The sequence below is a fragment of the Plectropomus leopardus genome, chromosome 21 (genome assembly GCF_008729295.1).
Source record: "Plectropomus leopardus isolate mb chromosome 21, YSFRI_Pleo_2.0, whole genome shotgun sequence".
Lineage (NCBI taxonomy): Eukaryota > Metazoa > Chordata > Actinopteri > Perciformes > Serranidae > Plectropomus > Plectropomus leopardus.
In genome coordinates this window covers 255009-274020 of record NC_056483.1, presented here as the reverse complement: position 1 = coordinate 274020, position 19012 = coordinate 255009, and the positions used below count along the sequence as shown (strand labels likewise).

At 43.2% G+C, this 19012-nt stretch overlaps 1 protein-coding gene across 1 annotated transcript in view; it reads right to left on the bottom strand.

The window, feature by feature from the left end:
- Window positions 1–19012, bottom strand: part of dnah5l (dynein, axonemal, heavy chain 5 like) — a 53662-nt gene that overhangs the window by 33677 nt on the left and 973 nt on the right. The window contains exons 2-34 of the mRNA XM_042510851.1: window positions 18643–18883; window positions 17833–17936; window positions 16976–17164; window positions 16541–16615; window positions 15345–15434; window positions 14612–14683; window positions 14232–14333; window positions 13284–13470; window positions 12776–12941; window positions 12131–12224; window positions 11928–12026; window positions 10823–11004; window positions 10550–10669; window positions 9772–9877; window positions 9044–9139; window positions 8810–8905; window positions 8101–8274; window positions 7247–7336; window positions 7003–7158; window positions 6350–6489; window positions 5955–6106; window positions 5608–5815; window positions 5351–5438; window positions 5086–5209; window positions 4262–4434; window positions 3696–3788; window positions 3516–3619; window positions 2881–2977; window positions 2710–2790; window positions 1929–2183; window positions 1175–1324; window positions 710–828; window positions 79–215 (exon numbers count right to left, since the gene is read on the bottom strand). Of these exons, the coding sequence (XP_042366785.1) occupies window positions 79–215; window positions 710–828; window positions 1175–1324; window positions 1929–2183; window positions 2710–2790; window positions 2881–2977; window positions 3516–3619; window positions 3696–3788; window positions 4262–4434; window positions 5086–5209; window positions 5351–5438; window positions 5608–5815; window positions 5955–6106; window positions 6350–6489; window positions 7003–7158; window positions 7247–7336; window positions 8101–8274; window positions 8810–8905; window positions 9044–9139; window positions 9772–9877; window positions 10550–10669; window positions 10823–11004; window positions 11928–12026; window positions 12131–12224; window positions 12776–12941; window positions 13284–13470; window positions 14232–14333; window positions 14612–14683; window positions 15345–15434; window positions 16541–16615; window positions 16976–17164; window positions 17833–17936; window positions 18643–18883 (4360 nt within the window). The remainder of the gene's footprint in view (window positions 1–78; window positions 216–709; window positions 829–1174; window positions 1325–1928; window positions 2184–2709; window positions 2791–2880; window positions 2978–3515; window positions 3620–3695; window positions 3789–4261; window positions 4435–5085; window positions 5210–5350; window positions 5439–5607; window positions 5816–5954; window positions 6107–6349; window positions 6490–7002; window positions 7159–7246; window positions 7337–8100; window positions 8275–8809; window positions 8906–9043; window positions 9140–9771; window positions 9878–10549; window positions 10670–10822; window positions 11005–11927; window positions 12027–12130; window positions 12225–12775; window positions 12942–13283; window positions 13471–14231; window positions 14334–14611; window positions 14684–15344; window positions 15435–16540; window positions 16616–16975; window positions 17165–17832; window positions 17937–18642; window positions 18884–19012) is intronic.

Genomic DNA, 19012 nt, shown 5'->3' with positions numbered 1-19012 from the left:
ACATTCAGATGGTCAGTCAGTCGGTCTGTCAGTCAGTTGCTCGGTCGGTCAGTCTGTCGGTTGGCCTCGCAGTTGTACCGTTAACAGGAAGTCCGAACAGCTCCTCTCCTCCGGAGCAGGTGGTGTATTTCCTCCACAGATGATCAAACTCGGCCTGAAAACTCTGCAGCCGCTCGCTGGCCTCGGCTGGAGCCACACCCTCCGTCCCCGGGCCCCTGCAAACACACGTCCGACTCTCTGTGCACATTGTTTTAATGCACCGTGATGTCTGTCCGAACCAAAGGACTACCTGAGGACTACCCGAAGACTACCCCAGGACTACCTGAGGACTACCTCAGGACTACCCCAGGACTACCTGAGGACTACCTCAGGACTACCCCAGGACTACCTGAGGATTACCCAAAGACTACCTGAGGACTACCAACAGACTACCAAAAGACTACCTGAGGACTAGTGGGGGACTACCCGAAGACTACCTAAAAACTACTCGAAGACTACCCAAGAATTACTGGATGACTACCCGGAGACTACCCAAAGACTCAAAGTCAAAATACCTGAGGACTATTTGTGAGACTATTTGAAGACTACCCAAGAATTACTCGTTGACTACCTGAAGACCAATTGAGGACTACCTGAGGACTACCTGAGGACCAATTGAGGACTACCTGAGGACCAATTGAGGACTACCTGAGGACCAATTGAGGACTACCTGAGGCTGTACTCGCTGCAGAAGGACTGAAGGTGGCTCTGGAAGCTCTGAACTTCACTCAGCAGGTCTGCCTTCATGCTGGGCTGGATCCTCACCAGGGTGTTCTGGTTCTGCACCACCTGAACACACACACACACACACACACACACACACACACACACACACACACACACACAAAATAAACGTTTAGTGTTGTTGAACCAGTTATATGGAACGCGTCAGAAGAGGTACTGAAATCAGAGAGGTTTGTGTAGGTAGACCTTTGTGAGTCTTTGCCAAACGATGTCATTGTTGTACATATTTTCAACAGAAAACTATAAACGTTTCTTTTCACTTTCGCCTTTAACGAGCTCTGACTTAACGGTATTATACTTACGTATTCGCTTCTGATATTATCTTATTTTTACATGTGGGTTTTTATTATGTCTTTATGTCTTTTCGTGTGTGTTGTAAAGCAGGTCTCACCAGGCCGCTAAGGGTCCTCCAGGCGTACGTCAGACCGTCTACGCGCTCGGCGTTCCTGTCATTGAAGAGCAGCTCGTGTTTGTTGAGCAGAGCGAAGGACTCCTCCACGGGGCCGATGGTGGCGTCGATACGAACCTCCGCCTCCCGAATCTCAAACACAAGATAGAGAGGAGGTGAACGAGTACGACGGAGGTTTAGGACCACACTGAGGACTTTTTTTGTTTTTTGAGACTTTGAGTATATTTGTAATATTATGAGATGAAAGTGGTATTACTACGAAAATAAAGTTGTAGTTTTACAATTTTTATGAGAAAAAAGACAAGAATAGATAATACGAGAATAGAGTCACGTTTTTACGAGAAAGGGGATATTATACTACAGAAATAAAAATATTACCAATAAATTATAAAACAGGTGAGCACAGGCAGCGTCCATGGAAACCGCGGTCCCTGGCGTCGTGTCGTGTCACACACGGTCCACAGGTAACCTGCTGACCCGTGCTCCGACATGTTTTATAGCTAATATGCTATAAAATTATAGTATGATTATTTCCCTGATATAATGTCCCCTTTCTTGTAAAAATAGGACTTTATTCTCGTGATATTGCGTGTTTACTCTCATAAAATTCTGACTTTTTTTCTCAAAATTACTACTTCACTCTTGTAATATTATTTTTATTCTCAAGAATTTATTAACCCTTGGAAACCCACACAGGAACCATTTTTTGTCAACAGCCAATCAGAAGCTGGCTGACCTCTCTGAGCGCCGCCATGGCTCCTCGGACGTCCTCCAGGTCTGTGATTGGACGCTGCAGGCGCTTCGTCAGCCCGTCCACGAACGAGAAGACGTCATCCATGTCGGCGGACGCACGGCGGTTGAGTGCGGCGCCAAAGGCTCGTTTCCAGAGACGGCACTCCTGAGTGAGCGCCAGCTTCAGCTGCTCGGTGTCGAACAGCACCGAGCCCACCGAGCGAAACGCCGCGAGCTCCGAAATCTGCTCCTCCAGCTTCTGCAGGGGCAGCAAGGCATCATGGGTAAAAGTTTTACTGTCCCTGTTCTGATGTTAACTTTATGTTTCTGAAGGCAGCTTTTTATTCCACTTTTTTCACAGTTAACCCTTTGAAACCCAAGTGGTTGAATTCCTTTAAAAACAGGAAAAAGGCGATTAGCAACTTAAAAAGAAATGACTCAAAAAAGAGCAAGAAAAAAAAAAAATACAAGACAAGTTCCTTAAAATTAGCAAAAAAAAAAACAAAATAAAATAAAAAATTTAGGTAAAAAGCAAGGAACTGACTTGAATAAAATATATGCAAAAAATGAGTTGTGAGTTATGATGAGTTCAATGTAAATTTTCTCCCATCATTTTTTAGAATAATTTTTATAATTTATTTTTTTTTTTGCCTTTTCCCCCCATGTTTTAGAAAGAAATCAAACCAACAGGATTCACTCTGATGATGTTAAATACTGAATCTGATGTTTATTGTGAGTGTTTACTGATGATAATCAATAAATAAACAAACAGGAAGTGGACTCACAGAGTAGAAGCAGATCTGAGAGCTGAACTCCGTCAGCGACGGGTCGGACTGCAGGAAGACCTGAACCTGCTCCTCTGGGTCCTGAACACACCTGAGAGTTAGTCCAATAAACAACAAACAACAACAAACAACAACAACAACAACAACAACAACAACAACACACACACACACCTGGTTCCACAGTGCAGAAAAGTGAGCGAGTTGATTCAGAGTTTCAGCAGCCTGAGATCTCAGAGACGACACGACGGAGCTCAGCTGGATCACCAACCTGCAAACAACAACAACGTATTTCAGCATGTCGATTATTAGCAGCAACATCGATTTTTATACGTTATTATTTGTGCTGTGTCAGATAAGAACATCATATCACTCTGCACAAAAAGGTGTGCTTCCCAGAATCAGGCTTAAAAAAAATATATACATTATTATTAATTTCTACTTTTTTGGGTTTATTTTATTTAATCAGCATCAGTCCTGATCATAAATATCAAATTTTCATTCACTTTCAGAATTTTAACCCTTTAAATGCCAGGTTTTTGTCAATATACTACACGAAAAGTAGATATTTTTAATATCAGTGATCAGCAGCAGGTCACCTGGTGGAAATAGACATGTTTTTTCTCAATATGCCAAATATGGTCAAAATGACCTCATCTTTTCTGTTTTTTTGTTGTAATTTTTTTCCTACGGGACCCTTAATTTTCAGACAATCAAATATAACCGAAAACTACAGAAACCCTCTGAAGGAGCAGCAGATCTGACAGACGCTGGAATGAAAAGACTCGTTAACGTGTCTGTGGACTGACTTGGTGACGTCTCTGTGCTCGGCCAGCTGTCTGTCCAGAGGCCTCAGCACCGGCGGCTTCACCGGGATGTCGTCTCCCGCGTCCCGGCCCGCCGCCTGCTCCACCTGGCGGACAGAGAGACGCCGGGATGTGATTGGCTGTGTGGTGATGGGTGTTTAAGAGAGGAGGACGACGGCGTACCTGCTGCTGTTTGTACTGCAGGTGAGCGTACGTCCACAGAGGGATGTCTTTGGTCACGGACAGCACGGCGCTCACCAGCCTGTTCACGGCGCTCTGAAACACACACACACACACACACACACACACACACACACACACACACACACACATTCATTCAGTTCAGCTGTAGCTGAGGAGCGCTGGAGGTACTTACAGTGTGTGGCCAAAAGTATGTGGACACCCCCACACAGCTGCCATGCATATGTGTTACAGGTTTAAAAGCATAATTCTAAATGGTTACGTTTTTTTTGTTTTGTATATTTTCTCTTATTATATGATCATATATAATTTAACACATTTTTGGTTTAATTTCTTGTCGATTTTCACTGATTATGCCAAATCGCTCATTGCCTTCTTTTCAAAGGTTTAAATGCTCATGAAAGGCGCCTGAACGCAACACAAGAAAACTGATGTTAATCCAAGTTTTAAAGGGTTAAACACGATGCCAAAAAAACCCCTGATAAAATGCTGGATATAATTTAACTCTAAGGACAGAGGAACAGGTGAGGCGATTGTGTCAGAGGTACCTGGATGTCGTCCAGGCTGGGTCTGAGGACGATGTTGGGGATGGCGAGCTGGATGGAGGCTCTGAAGAGAGGAGGAGGAGCTGACTGGCCGCCGCAGGAGGAGGACGAGGAGGACGGCTGGTATTTGAGGACATGAAGTCTCCTCCTCAGGGCGTCCAGAGACGATTTGGTGGCTGAGAGGAAAAACAAATTAGTGCAGGATGAGCAGAGCTGAGACGTGATGGTGGAAAGTTTGTCAGTAGTCCCAGTTAACCCTTTAAAACCTGAGAAATTTGGCCTGATTTCTTTCAAAGACGAGGTAAGAAGACAATAAGCACATTAACAAGAAATAACCCATATATATATATATATAATATAATAAAATATATTTAAATATAATATATAATATATATATATATATATATAAATATTTATACATGTACATATTCTTTCTCTCTCTGTCTTTGCTAATTTAATGTGAATGATGGTCTTATCACCTTTTCATCATTTCTTGAAATTTTTCAAAGTTTTTGATTGCCTTTTCTTTAAAGAAATCAAAACTATTTGCTGAGTTTATAAAGCTTTAAATGCTTGTGTAAAGTGTCTAAAAACAGCACGAATAAAACTGGTGTCAATCCAGGTTTCAAAGGGTTAAAGAGAAATGACCCAAATATTAGCAAAAAAATACAAGAAAATGAACTGAAGTGATAAAAATGAAAGGAACAAAAACAGGGAATGACCTGTAAAAACTGGTAAGATGAAGTACGTTAAACTGAGGGAAGACAAGAAGAAGGGAGGAAAAGAGGAAGGACGGAGGGAAGGAAGGAGGAGGACAGACGTCCCACCTTTGACGAGAGCCTCAGTGTTGCGATGACAGAGCTGACCAATCAGGGAGTAGAAACGACACGGAAGACAAGACTGACAGCGAGTCTTCTGTTTGGAGTCTGGATGGAGACACTGGAAAGATCCCTGAGGAGGAGGAGGAGGAGGAGGAGGAGGAGGAGGAGGAGGAGGAGGAGGAGGAGATCATTAATGAATGACAAACTCAATATTTGTTACTGGTAAACAAGTGTGTGTGTGTGTGTGTGTGTGTGTGTGTGTGTGTGTTACCTCCAGGTTGACTGTGTCTGTCGTCTTCATCTTCCTCTTTAGCTCCTCGATCAGCTCAAACACATATTTCTCCACCTGCTGACTCTGCCTGCACACACACATACAAACACACACACACACACACACACACACACACACACACACACACACACGCGCACGCGCGCACACACACACGCACACGCATGCGCACACACAGTAGTATCAGTAGTAACAGCAGTAGTATTAGTATCAGTGGTGTGTATATCTGTCAGTATTACCAGCTCAGCGTGGCCGCAGCAGTCTGGACGGAGCTGTCTGTCTGCAGCAGGAGGTCCTGAGGTGAGACAGGCGAGTCTTCGGGCAGGACCAGCAGGCAGCAGGACGACATGTCCTGAAGCAGACGACCAACGCGACACTCCAGCAGGTCTGCGGCCCCTTTGGACACCTGATTCAGGTCCCTCAGAGCCCGATACACAGCGTCTATGACTGAGCAGGACAGAGGGAGGACCTGGATCAGGTTCACTGATTTTCACATTTTAATTTGGTTTCACAGCAACATAAAACGGCAAATAAAAACGAAAAAATATGCTTCTGTGGATCCATTTATCCACGAGTCCCAGCTTACACAAGTCCGTGTTGAGGGAGGTCCAGGACAGTGTGGTGAGTCCAGGAGAGAGCGCCGCCTCCACACGGCCAACGAAGGGCGCCATCAGCGGGAAGAGGAGGGGCGGGATCCTGGCAACCACCGAGCTGTAGTCCTGGAGCAGCTCCAGCAGCCTGGACCGGCAGAGCAGAACACAAGTTTAACAACGGCAGCACAAAAAAGGGAGGCGAGGAGGGTCGAGTCAGGCTACACGCAGGCGAGGAGGGTCGAGTCAGGCTACACGGAGGCGAGGAGGGTCGAGTCAGGCTACACGGAGGCGAGGAGGGTCGAGTCAGGCTACACGGAGGCGAGGGTCGAGTGTAAGTATATTTCAGTTGAATAAACAAAAACCAATAACATACAAAAAATACTCTCACCGCTTGTACAGAGCTTTGACGTGTGCTTCTCTGGAGGTCATTTTTAGGACGACCTTTGGCACGGTCACCCCCAGTTTGGTCATCCAGCGCGCCTCCTGCAGCACCTCCAGCACCACCGGGTCCAGGTTCACAAAAACCTCCTGGAAAACAGACAGAGCTGTCTCTCTCTGCACAACTCTTCTCTCAGATAAGAAGTGGTTAGTTCAACTGATTTTTATTTGTTGAGATATTTTTATTTTTTTTATATGTTTAGGCTGTTTTTATTTATTTTATTTAGGCTATTTTATATTATTTTGAGCTATTTCAGTGTATTTTATTTTGAGCTACTTTAATTCATTTTATTATTTTTTATTATTTGTTTTATTATTTGATTTATTTTATAAACACAGCCTTGGAGTTGTTGGAGTCTGATTTTTTGGACATTTGATGGAGCTCAACTGTCAGTTTCCTCCCGCCTCCAGTCTAAAATAAAAAGAAATTCAGTGTCGTCGCTGCACTGAACACAGAAATGATCCATCTGAAGCCTGTGACTGCCCGAGGTGTTAAACAAGTGGACTGTTAATAAATTGATCGATCACAGTGATCAATGGCAGTCACACGAGATCTCATTAAACATCAGTTGTCCTAAAAAGTGTCGTTATGTCGTCGGGTACCTTGCTGCTCTGCTGTCGGACCAGCAGGGCGGCGCTCAGGCGGGGCGGCGCGCTCTCTGCAGCCTGACTCCAGCCCTGCAGGTGCAGCAGCTCGTACTGCAGCAACGCCACCGCCATCTTGTTGTAGCTGCGGATCACTTTGGTCATCTCGGGTCCCTGGCAGAAAGACGGGCAGACGGAGGTCACGGAGGTCACGCTGATCGGTGACAACAATGTGATCGATGAGGTAAAAACAGAGTCGCACCTTGAGGACTTCGAGCTTCGTCTTCAGGATCAACATGGGAGCTTCGATCTTCCTGAAGAGCTGACGGCACCACAGGATCCGCCCCGCCACCTGAGAGCGAGACGATAACAGAGAGGTCACTCAGAGGTCACTCAGAGGTCACACACAGAGGTCACTCAGAGGTCACACACTGAGGTCACTCAGAGGTCACTCAGAGGTCACACACAGAGGTCACTCAGAGGTCACACAAAGAGGTCACTCAGAGGTCACTCAGAGGTCACACACAGAGGTCACTCAGAGGTCACACAAAGAGGTCACTCAGAGGTCACTCAGAGGTCACACAAAGAGGTCACTCAGAGGTCACTCAGAGGTCACACACTGAGGTCACTCAGAGGTCACTCAGAGGTCACACAGAGGTCACTCAGAGGTCACACACTGAGGTCACTCAGAGGTCACTCAGAGGTCACACACAGAGGTCACTCAGAGGTCAGACAGGTGATGTTTCTGTCTCGGGTTAGTCGATTAACCCTCTGAATCCTTCACAAACGTTTTGACCCTTTGAAACTGAAGCAGATTGATTTCTTTAGAAAACATCAAAAATGTCATTAAAATGTCTTTCAAACTGAAAAAAATACAAAAATAAATATAAAATCAGTAAAAGTTCCAAAGAAAATGAGCTGAAAATCTGCTGAAGCTTGAAGAAAATCTAAAATGTAAACGAAGCCTCAGAGCGATCCGACGGCACTTTGTGTTGCGGCAGATTTAACAGAAGCATTTTCACTATTTTCTGACGTTTTACAGAATAATTCATCAGTCAGAGAGAGTAACGGTCAGAGTAATCAGCAGTGACAGCGGGTCAGGAGGACAGGGCGTACCGGCGGCAGGTTGCGTCCGGCGGGCGGTCTGTCCCTCTGTCTCTGGTAGGTCCTCCTGAGCAGCTCCAGCTCCCGGCCGTAGCGCTGCAGCAGCAGCAGGTGGTGCGGCCTCAGGTCCAGACCGGCCGTCGGGCTGGACTCAAACACCTGCAGCAGCTGCAGCATCCGCTCCGTCTGAAACACAAAGCCTCGCCTCAAACGTCCGCCTGTGTCCCTCCACAGAAACGTGTTTTCCACCAAAGTCACTGAAGCTACCCAGTGTGCAAACGTTAACGTAACACGTTATTAAAAACCTGAAACCTCCCCGAGTTCCTCTGAAAATGCGAAAAGCATTTCTAAGATATTAGAACATTTCTAGGATTTAAAACATTTTAGAAAGATTTTAGGATATTTATCAGATTTAAGAACATTTCCAATAATCTGGACATTTATTTTGATTTTAGGACATTTCAAAGATTATATAACGTTTCTCATGATTTTAGGATGTTTCTGTCATTTTTGGATATTTACTAGATTTTTTTGGATGGTTTCAGGATATTTCAAAAGTTTCAGGATAATTCTACAGTTTTGGACATTCATCAGATTTTAGGACATTTTTATAATTACAGGACATTAAGAAATTTGACATTTTTTGGATTTCGGGATGTTTCTATGATTTCAGGACATTAACAATAACAGCTGATCCGGTTTTAGATCGTGCTGAACTCACCGTGAGAGACTGATGGAACCAGAAGTCCAGCAGAGCCTGAAGAGACTGGAACAAACCCTGAACCTGGATCTGGAAGTCTGCGTAGTCACTGTCAAACTGAGACACACACACACACACACACACACACACGTTTTTCATAGAAATCAAACCAATTCTCTTGTGTTTTGTGACTTTTTTAGGTAAAGTAGGGCATTACATTAAATGAAATGTTTAACTCAGATTTAGATGAGTCACCTCCAGCTTGCGGTGGTCCAGGACGTCGTAGGTCTTGGATTTGGTTGTGGAGACGATGGTCTGGTAGCGAGCATAGATCTTTTCAGCGCCCTCCACCTGGAATACGTGCTCGTCTTTAGAGCGGCTTTCATCACCACTGTTTGCTCCAAAAAATCTCATTTCTGCTGATTAATGCTTGATGAAGATTTATTAAAAATGGAAGTTCACCATCTTCTTATTTTGGGTGTTTTTTTAATCATGACACACGATAAAATCGTACATCGTTTCAAATCACAAACTGTAACTGCGGCGCTGCTCATTGACACTGGGCTGCTGACTACAGCGTCCGAGGTGAAGACATAGTGTCTCTATCTGTCTGTATCTCTGTCTGGCTCCTGTAGAAACATGGCGATCTCTGTGGACGAGGACCTGCTCCCTGTGTGGACATAAATGTCTCATTCTAAGGTAACGCAAACACGACCGTTTTAATTTTCGGCAGATTAGAAAACACTCTGATTAGATTCACTTTCTGTCAGTATATCCCCTGAACCCAACACGCTGGAGCTTTAGGAGAAGACGTGAGAGGAACGTGAGAGGAACGTGTGAGGAACGTGTGAGGAACGTGAGAGGAACGTGAGAGGAACGTGTGAGGAACGTGTGAGGAACGTGAGAGGAACGTGTGAGGAACGTGAGAGGAACATGTGAGGAACGTGAGAGGAACGTGAGGAGACGTTGCAGCGTGAGATCACCTTCATGTGCTGCAGAGCAGCCAGGCTCTCCAGCGAGGACGCCATGTCAGCGATCTTCTCCAGACGCCTGCAGAAAGCGTCAAACTTCCCGAAGATGTAGTTCTCACTGAGAGACAAAGAACAGAAACAGAGACACTTTTCGTAAAATCATCAGCGACGGGCCGACCACACCAAGCACCATAACTATAACGACAACGATGTGAGTGTCCACGCTGAAAACAGAAAAACAAAACACAGAAACCACAGAAAAAAAGGAAAAATTTGGCTTTTTTTTTTTTTTTTACCAAAAATAATCAAAATTGTTAATCTCCAAGTTGTTTTCTTAAAAAAATCACCACAAATTTTGCAAGAAAAAAAGCCACTTATTTTTCTTCTTAAAACATCACCAATTTTGTTAAAAATAAAAACAAAATAGCCATTTTTTCTTTAGAAATCACCTTAAAAGATATAAAAATAAACTTTTTCACAATCATATATTTATTATTAGTAGTATTATTGTTGTTGGATGTGAAGTTTACATAAAGCAGATTCTGACTGGCTGTTGGTATTTTTTATCATTCATGAAATCGCTCTTGGAGTGATCTAAACGATATCATTCGCCACTTTCGTTGTTGTTTTAGCTGTAGTGTGAACTCATTCATCCACTGGAGTCTGAACCATTTTTGAAAATCATTTATGTTATATATATACAGTTATAGATGTAGTTATAGTTATCGTTGTTGGTGTGGCCCTTTAAACTGATCTCGGTGATAAATGAAGGTCGCCTGCTGCTGCTCACCTGAAGTCAAACTGTCTGTTTTCAGGGTTTTCTCTCAGTTTGTCTCGGACGCTCTGAAAGCTCCTCTGGTACTCTACATTCAGGTGACAGCAGTCTGAGATCCGCTGCAGCAGCACCGGTCTGACACACACACACACACACACACACACACACACACACACACACACACAGACACACAGACACACAGACACACACACACACACACAGGTTTTGATGTTGTCTGAAGCAGACATGCCCGGTCTGATTAGGTGTCGTGGTACTGGTTTTGTGTACCTGCTGTGGTCCCAGATGCGGGTCACGCCCTGCGTCAGGTAGCCCCTGCAGGTGGTGATCATCTGGTTGGTGACCTTGAGCAGCAGAGAGGTCATCCTCTCGGAGGTGTTGTAGTACTGAGAGATGCTGTGGATCATCCTGATGTTGGCCATCGAACGGGGAAGGGGGGGCCACCTGGTACTCTGGGGGGGGGGGGGGGGGGGGGGGTCAGAGACTCACCTGACGGTAGCTGCTCACCTGAAGATCATCTCGCCGTTTGTCTCATTTTAGTCTCTTTTCTTCTTCCTGTTGTGATAACTGTGTGTGTGTTGATGCATGTGTCCTAAATGTAGTCCAGATTGTGTATTTGAGTGTAATCAGTGAATTTGCAGCTCAGCTCCTACAATAAGTCTAAAATACACTGTGGAAACTAAATAGTTACATTCAGACTGTTCAGGTCCAAAAATGCTCCATTGAAACCCATTCAAACTGACATTTTTGATCCCACAGCCATCAGAGCAGAAAAACAGGACTTGTATTATTTCTGGGTGTCATTCTGGGCTTTTGACTCTGAATTTGTCATTTTGACTATTTTCCACCTGATGAGGTCATTTTGACCATATTTGGCATATGGAGGAAATACATGCTATTTCCACTAGGTGACCTGTCACAGTCAATGTAGCTGCTGATCACTGAAAACCATGGCATTTAAAGGTTCAAAATTCAGAATATTAATGAATATTTGATATTGACGCCAAACTGCTCCCATTCCATCAGTGTGTATGTGTGTGTGTGTGAAGGGTTAAAAACTGAGCAGCAGGTGGCACCTCGTTCGGCAGCCTCGGCCACCAGTGTGTGTGAATGTGACTCGAGGCGTGAGAGCGCTTTGAGTGGTCAAAATGACCAGAAAACACAAGTGCAGGTCCATTTCCAAGTATCTCCGCCTTTCATTTGTTTCTGCGAAGAACACTAAATAAAACTATTGTTAAAGATTCGATTATTCTTCTAGATGTAAACTTAGAAGGGTTAACTGCGCAGGAAATGGACCCTCCTACAGCAGACAGGAAGTTCTGCCTGTGGACAGTCGCTGGTTTGAATCCCAAAGACATAAAAAGTTTCTTTTTACCGGCGTGCATTTCCCCAGCGGTCCAAAGAACTTGTCTAGAGTGTAGAGGTACTTCACATTGTCCTTCGCCTCGTTAGCCACCACGGTGATGTCGCCGTCCTGAAACAATCAATCAATCAATAAACCAATCAATCATGGCATCAGCAACATGCACAGCTGTGGAGTGAACTCCAGATCAGCCTGCAGCAGTTTCGGAGGCTGACCAGCTCTCTCCAGGCTCGTAGAGTTCGAGACTTGGTGACCTGCAGAACTCCCAGAGTCCTTTTCACCTGAGGACGCTTCACCTCCTCTATCAGACTGACACACACACACACACACACACACACACACACACACACACACACACACTTATGTCATCATTACTGATGTTACAAATTGGTGCATAAATGTGAAAACATCAAAAATAAATCACAATCAGCTAAAATAATTGCTTTGAAAATAAAAATATCAAACAGAAAATGTGGCATCTGGAAAATTAAAATTGAATGTTTCATGGTCTAACAGGTTAACATGTCCTGTTTTTTTTCTCTCGTCTTGTTTTTTTTTGTTTGATTTGATTGTTTTTTTTATTGTTATGGTTGTTTACTCTGTTGTTTGTGCATTCACTGTTGATGCTTTTTTCATTGTATTATTATACTGCTCTATAAAATCAATAAATATATGTTTATGAAAAACTTACATTTACATTTTTTATTCATATGATTACAAAGTAATTATTTTAGGAATTAGACATTAGTGATACTGAGGAGAACTAAACGACTAAATATTGAGATAAAAGAGAAAAAAATCAAAAGAGAGATTTTATAAAAGAATAAAGAAGATGATGCTGAGAGCTCGCCAGTCTCCACCTGTTGAAGGTGACCATGCGTCTCTTCCAGTGCTCCAGCTCAGCCGACGGTCCCACGTCGTCCGCCTCCTTCCTCATCTGCTCGCTCTCCGTCAGCGCCTGCTTGATCTGATTGGTCCACGATGAGACCACGCCCTCCAGGCGCTCCACCAGCTCGCTGTTATTGGCTGAGAGTGGACGCACAAACGCATAATTATTACGTCGACAGCTTTGGATGACACATAGAAGCAGCCTACGATGCAAAAATCCCCCAAAACCCCATAATTTGTTAGTTATTATTATTATGTTTTTTTTTTACATTCAAAGCAATGATGTAACAGCTGATCAATACACCACACAGTCTATCGATAACACGCTACCAATAAATATTTACCATAAATTCTGTGCATTTCCATTCAGATTTACATAATAATAATACAGTCTTCAACATTTTTGTGTTAACTTTGAAAAAAATGGAGCAAAAAGTTGTGAACGTTAATAATTGTACTCGTCCTCGTCGACCCTCGTACCTGCAGCCTTGTAGTCCGCAGGGCTGCTCAGCTGGTCGATGGCGTCGGGAAGGTCGACGTGCTGCAGCTTGAACTTCCTCTCCATGCTGACTCTGGCCGAGCTCAGGTTACCGATGAAATGGTCCACTGAGGACAGGAAGGACTGGACGTCTGGACAGGATGCGCCGTCCTGCACGGAGCCCCACGTCTGCACACAGAATAAAGTGAAACTGCAGGCTGCGATTAGGCCGAGGACACGGCGGAGTGACCTTTGACTTTAACCACCAAATTCTGATAGCTTCATCCTTGAATCCGGGCAGATATTTGTACCAAATCTTTAGAAATTCCCTCAAGGTATTCTTGAGATATCACGTTCAAAAGACTGTGACGAACACAATCACAGCGTCCTTGACTAATTGTTAAGGTGGATGTTTGTGCCAAATCTGAAGAAATTCCCACAAGACTTCCCACTTGAGATAGAAGTTTCATGAGAATGTGAGAGACAAAATCACAGTGACCTTAGCTTCCACCTTTGACCACCAAAATCTTATCAGTTTATTCTTGACTCAAAGTGGACGTTTGTGCCAAATTTACGACAATGACACAGATGAAGTTACAGTGACCTGTGACATCTGACCGCCAAAATCTTATCAGATTACTGTTGACTCCAAGTGGACATTTGTGCCAAATTTGAAGAAATTCCTTCAAGGTGTTCTTGAGATATCCCGTTCATTAAAATGACACAGATAAAGTAAACAAAAAACCTAATCTGTTCATCATGGAGTCCAAGTGACTGTTTGTGCCAAATTTGAAAAAAAAAATCCTGAAGGTGTTCTGGAGATACAGTGTTCTCGAGAATATGACCTTGACTTTCAGTTTTGACCACCAAAATCTTATCAGTTCATTCCTGACTCACAGTGGTTGTTTGTGCCAAATTTGAGAAAATTTCCATGGCGTGGCGGTGATTACCTGCTGTGAGCGCAGAGCCGGTAACATGATGTCAGCCAGCAGAGTCTCCAGACCGTTCAGGACGCCGCCGTCGCTGCAGTCCAACATGCCGAAGTTCACCTCCTGTAAACAGAAACAGGAACTTCATGTAAAACACAGCAGAGTTATTTTATTAATACACGTGAAAGGTTTGCACTCTGGTGTCTTTAGCTCTTCATCTGAAAGTTTTATGGGTTCAAATATTATATAGTAACACTTATCACTATATTTAGGGTCAACTTTAATGTCATTTTTTACTTAAACTACAATATTATATACTTGAGTAACATATATTCGGTGTGTGCTGATCTAAAGCTTCAGCCTGGTTTGGTCTGAACGTGGCGGTGAAAGAAGCTACAGACCTGCTGGACGTTAGCGGTGGTTATCGCCTTGTTGGTGATTCTCAGGAAGAACAAACACTTCCCCTCTAAACGCTGGAAACACACAGAAGGAGAGTGTTAGGTTTCATGTTTTCATGACTGTAAATGTCTGCAGGAGGCGTTTAGTGTCGTCGTGCTGACGACCAACAAGCAGCACGGAGGATTTTCTTCCACAGTAACTCAGCACAGAAACACAGAGTCGAGCAGAGCGAAGGTCGTCTCTGAGGCAGGACAATGGTGGACGCTCAGCAGCTTTGTTCTGACAAATCTGCATTCATGAAACATCTCGTCCCAATGCAAGTCAGGAGACAGCAGCTTTTGCTTGTGATACATGGATTAAAACAAGCCCACAAGTTAAAAGAGTATTTACAAAGCAACTTTAGTTTTTAAAGTTTAAATTTCCTAAACGAGTGCAAACGCCTCTCGGCTGCTGGAGTTTGAAATTATTCTTAAAAACGTTTTTATCTGACAGAGATGAGAAGGAAACGTAGCAGCTCAAACAACATTACAATAAGTGACAGACGGATGGATTAGACGGTAACAGAGTGAAACGAGATGATTAATCAGAGAAGTGGACCGTCTACATTTTACTTGATCGTGATTTACGAGTGCCGAGCCGACGCCCGATGTGATCTGGTGTTTAGACGGGAAACTCTAAAAAACGTCACTGAGTGTAAAATCAGGGTGTGAGCGAGGCACGAGCAGCTGATCCCACCTCAGAGCTCCCTGTGGTGAGGAAGAGTTTCCTGTCGGCCACAGCTGAAGCCGCCGCGTCCACAGAGGAGAGATGACTGGAGGACAGATTCTGCAGAAAAGAAATGATGGAAAAATGAGAAAATAATGATTAATAAAAGAGGAAAGACAGAAAGTGGAAATTAGAAAATGAGAAAAGAGATAATTTGATCTCATGATATCATGATAAAAAACAAACAAGAAAAAAAACCCACATTAAGCAGATGGAGGTTAATTTCCATCACCAGGATGATCATAAATATGCAGCAGCATCTTAACACGCTGCTGCGTCACCGACAATAAAAGAGACTCTGCCAAAACACGTGAGATACGCACCCAACTCAGAAAATATAAAAGATCTTCATCAAGCATTAATCAGCAGAAACTACCAGACCATCATCTCCACAACCAAATCCCAGACGTCCTGGACTGACTTTATCTAAATTAAATCAAACTAAATTAAATAACACTGAATTAAATTCAATTAATTGCATTCAATTAAATTACCTTAAATTAAATTAAAAAAATAGTTAAGTTACTGCTATAATATTAGCCATTTATATGCAAGAAATAAAAGGAATAAACTAGTCTTTTGATAAAGTTACACGATGTTTCACTGATAAGAAAACATGGAAATAATAAATCAATAAATAAATGATCAATTGTCAGGAGCGTGTGGTTCAGTGTACCTGTGAGACAGCGAAATACAATCCAGGATTTTTGAGCAACATGTTGATGTGTGAAAAGAGTTTGTATGCACTGCTCAGTTTTAAAATTTCAGCCTTTTTTGCATCGGTAACATTTCTTCCTTCAGAATAAGTGGAAAGAAAATATCTAAAATATACATATATCAACAAAACCTGTAATAGCTGTCTTATTTAAGTCATCAGCTGAGATGTTTCATAGTGAAATCTAGAGATTTTAATCAGGTGTTGACATTTTTTTGCGCTACAAAGAAAGTACATTTAAAGGTAAAATAAATAAAATAAATAAATGTGTCCTATTTGTGATGCAATAAAACTATTTTGTTTTTTTAACAGAATGTAAAGTAAGGCATATTTTAGCTGCATTTTAGGACTTTTAGCATATGTTTTTTATCATTGGGATGATATATCAATTATTTTAAATAATCATGACATGAACCTGAAGAAAAAAATGTGATGTTGTACATTTATTTACCTGCTTCACACTCTGATAGAAGAAAATCAGCTTCTTGGATCCGTTGGCAGCAAAGAAATCATCGATCAGACCGAACTGGAAGAACCAGACGGAAACGATCTGAACATGGAGCCGTGTTAGAGCAGGCCTCCTGCAGCTCACAGCAAGTCAACTAAGACTTTTCAGGACTTTTTCAACGACTCACAATGAAATTTAAGACTTATTTTCACAAAAAAAGAGTTAGGGGGATTTTTTTGCCCAAATATTTGCTTTAATATAAAACATGACTTTTGGGAGAGAGCAATAAGTTACCTATTATTCTGAAATGTATCAATGCATTAGAAAAAACACTTTTAAGACTTTAGAAGATGAATTTATGACATTTTTAGACCAAAAAGGCATTATTTTAGACTGACTAATTCATTTGAGGACTGTTTGGGGACTTGCAGATGTTACCTTGTCGTCGGAGATGACGGCGTCCTCCGCCTCCGCCTCCGGCAGCGTCCCGGCGTCCACCAACCTGCTGATGAGGTATTTGTGTCGGGCGTCCAGCGCCGCTCGTCTCTCCTCCTTCAGGGCTCTCGCCTGCTTCGCCATCTCTCTCCTCGCCTCGTTGGACAGCAGCAGCGTCCTTTTACCGGACACCTGGACACAAAGCAGTCCCTGAAGACACCCTTCAGGATTCTCACAGTTATGTCTCTGATCCTGGCGGTCAGAGGACGTGTTCATGCTGCGTCGATCACTGGAGCCAAAAGTCGAGTCAGTTTATTACTGAGCACAATGAAGACAAAAGATGTGGTGAAGCATTGACCAAATCTGGTCTACATGTAGTGAATATACAAGCAAACAATTCACAATAAAATGAAAACATACACAAATATAAAAGGGTAAATTCGAGCAGATTAATAGTTCGTTATTACAGAATAATACTGATTAACTAGGGGACTGTTCTTTATTTATCAGAGGAGGGGAGGTGGCTCCAACATGATGTGTTCAAGGACCATCAGAAATTAGACATTACAATTTTACAGTTTCTCTAAAAATCAGATTTTTACAGAAAATAATTGCCAGAAGCTCAAAAGAAAAGAAAAACTGCTCATTTTAAAAGAAAACATGGCTACCAAAACCCAGAAACTGGTAAGAATTTCTTCACCTTGTTAATACACACCTGAAAACTGTTTAATAAGAATGGGATTAATCACAATGTACTAATCAATCATTTGACAGCCTCATCATAATCACATTATGACGAGGCCCCTGCTGGTCATCAGACTGATGAGAGGTCCTTAAAATGACTTTTACTGTTTACTCACAGACGTGGCGGTGGGCGGGGACGGAGCGGCCGCCGGAGACGTCATGTGATTAATGGCTCTCTGGTTCTGGCCTCCTATTCGCCGATGTCCTCTGCCCGCCGCATCTCAGGATCGGAAACAGAGAAAGTGTGCGACACACAAAACACACTAAAGCTGCAAGCAGCGATCAGGGTTCAAAAACATTTTTTTACCAAAACTTTTCCACAACTTTTTCAGGACTTTTTGACAAATTTTAAAGACCACACATTCTCTGAAATGACCATCGGTTCTTTTTCATTACTATACAACGACCTTTAGAAATATGCAAAATGTAAAAAGTAATGAAGTTGTCTTTTCATGTCCCGTGATGCCTTGTCATCTTGTGTCTCGTCCTGTCATGTCCCGTGATGCCGTGTCGTGATGTGTCTTGTATTGTCGTATCGTGTCCTGTCCTCTCGTGCTGTGCTGAAGTAATGTGCATGCGTGACGTCACTGTTCTCACATGATCCGCGTATCAGCAGTTTACACGATGACAGAGGGGGCGAAGTTTTAAAAAAAAGAAAACACTCTGGAACCCGATTTCAAAAACTTGCGTTTTGAGGCCCTAAAACTGTTCAGGTGTAAACGAAAGGCCAAACCGCAACGAAAACTGAATGTTTCATGCAAAACAAAAAATGCTCCTGAGTAAACGGCGCCTCAGTCATCAGTCGTACTGTGACTCTTCGAGGTTCAGATTAGGATCACTTTAAGTTAAAGTGGTAGAAATAATATCAGTATGTTGGAGCATTAAGAGGTCAATAATAAAGAATGAATGAGTTAATGAATCCGTACCTCTGCGGAGGTGAAGCACAGGAGGTGTGGGTTTGGTAAAGGCTCTGTCTCCTCCTTCCTCCTCCTCCTCCTCCTCCTCCTCTCTCCTGCAGCCGTCCTGGACTTCCTGCCCTCCTGCCTGGAGCTCCGTGTCCGGGGAAGGAGCAGAGGTGTTCGGCCCAGGTTCAGAGCTGCCCGCTGGGGGAACGATGAGCGACTGTTCCCTGTGTGAAGCCTCCGCTGGAGCGTCTGGATCTGCCATCTGACAGCCAGGACATACTCTGGGATATTATTTAGAGTTGTTTATTTGACATTCATTTAGCACATGCATTTTAACGAAGCACGTACACAGTTAATGGAGACTTGATTCCTAATGTTTTTTCCTGATTTT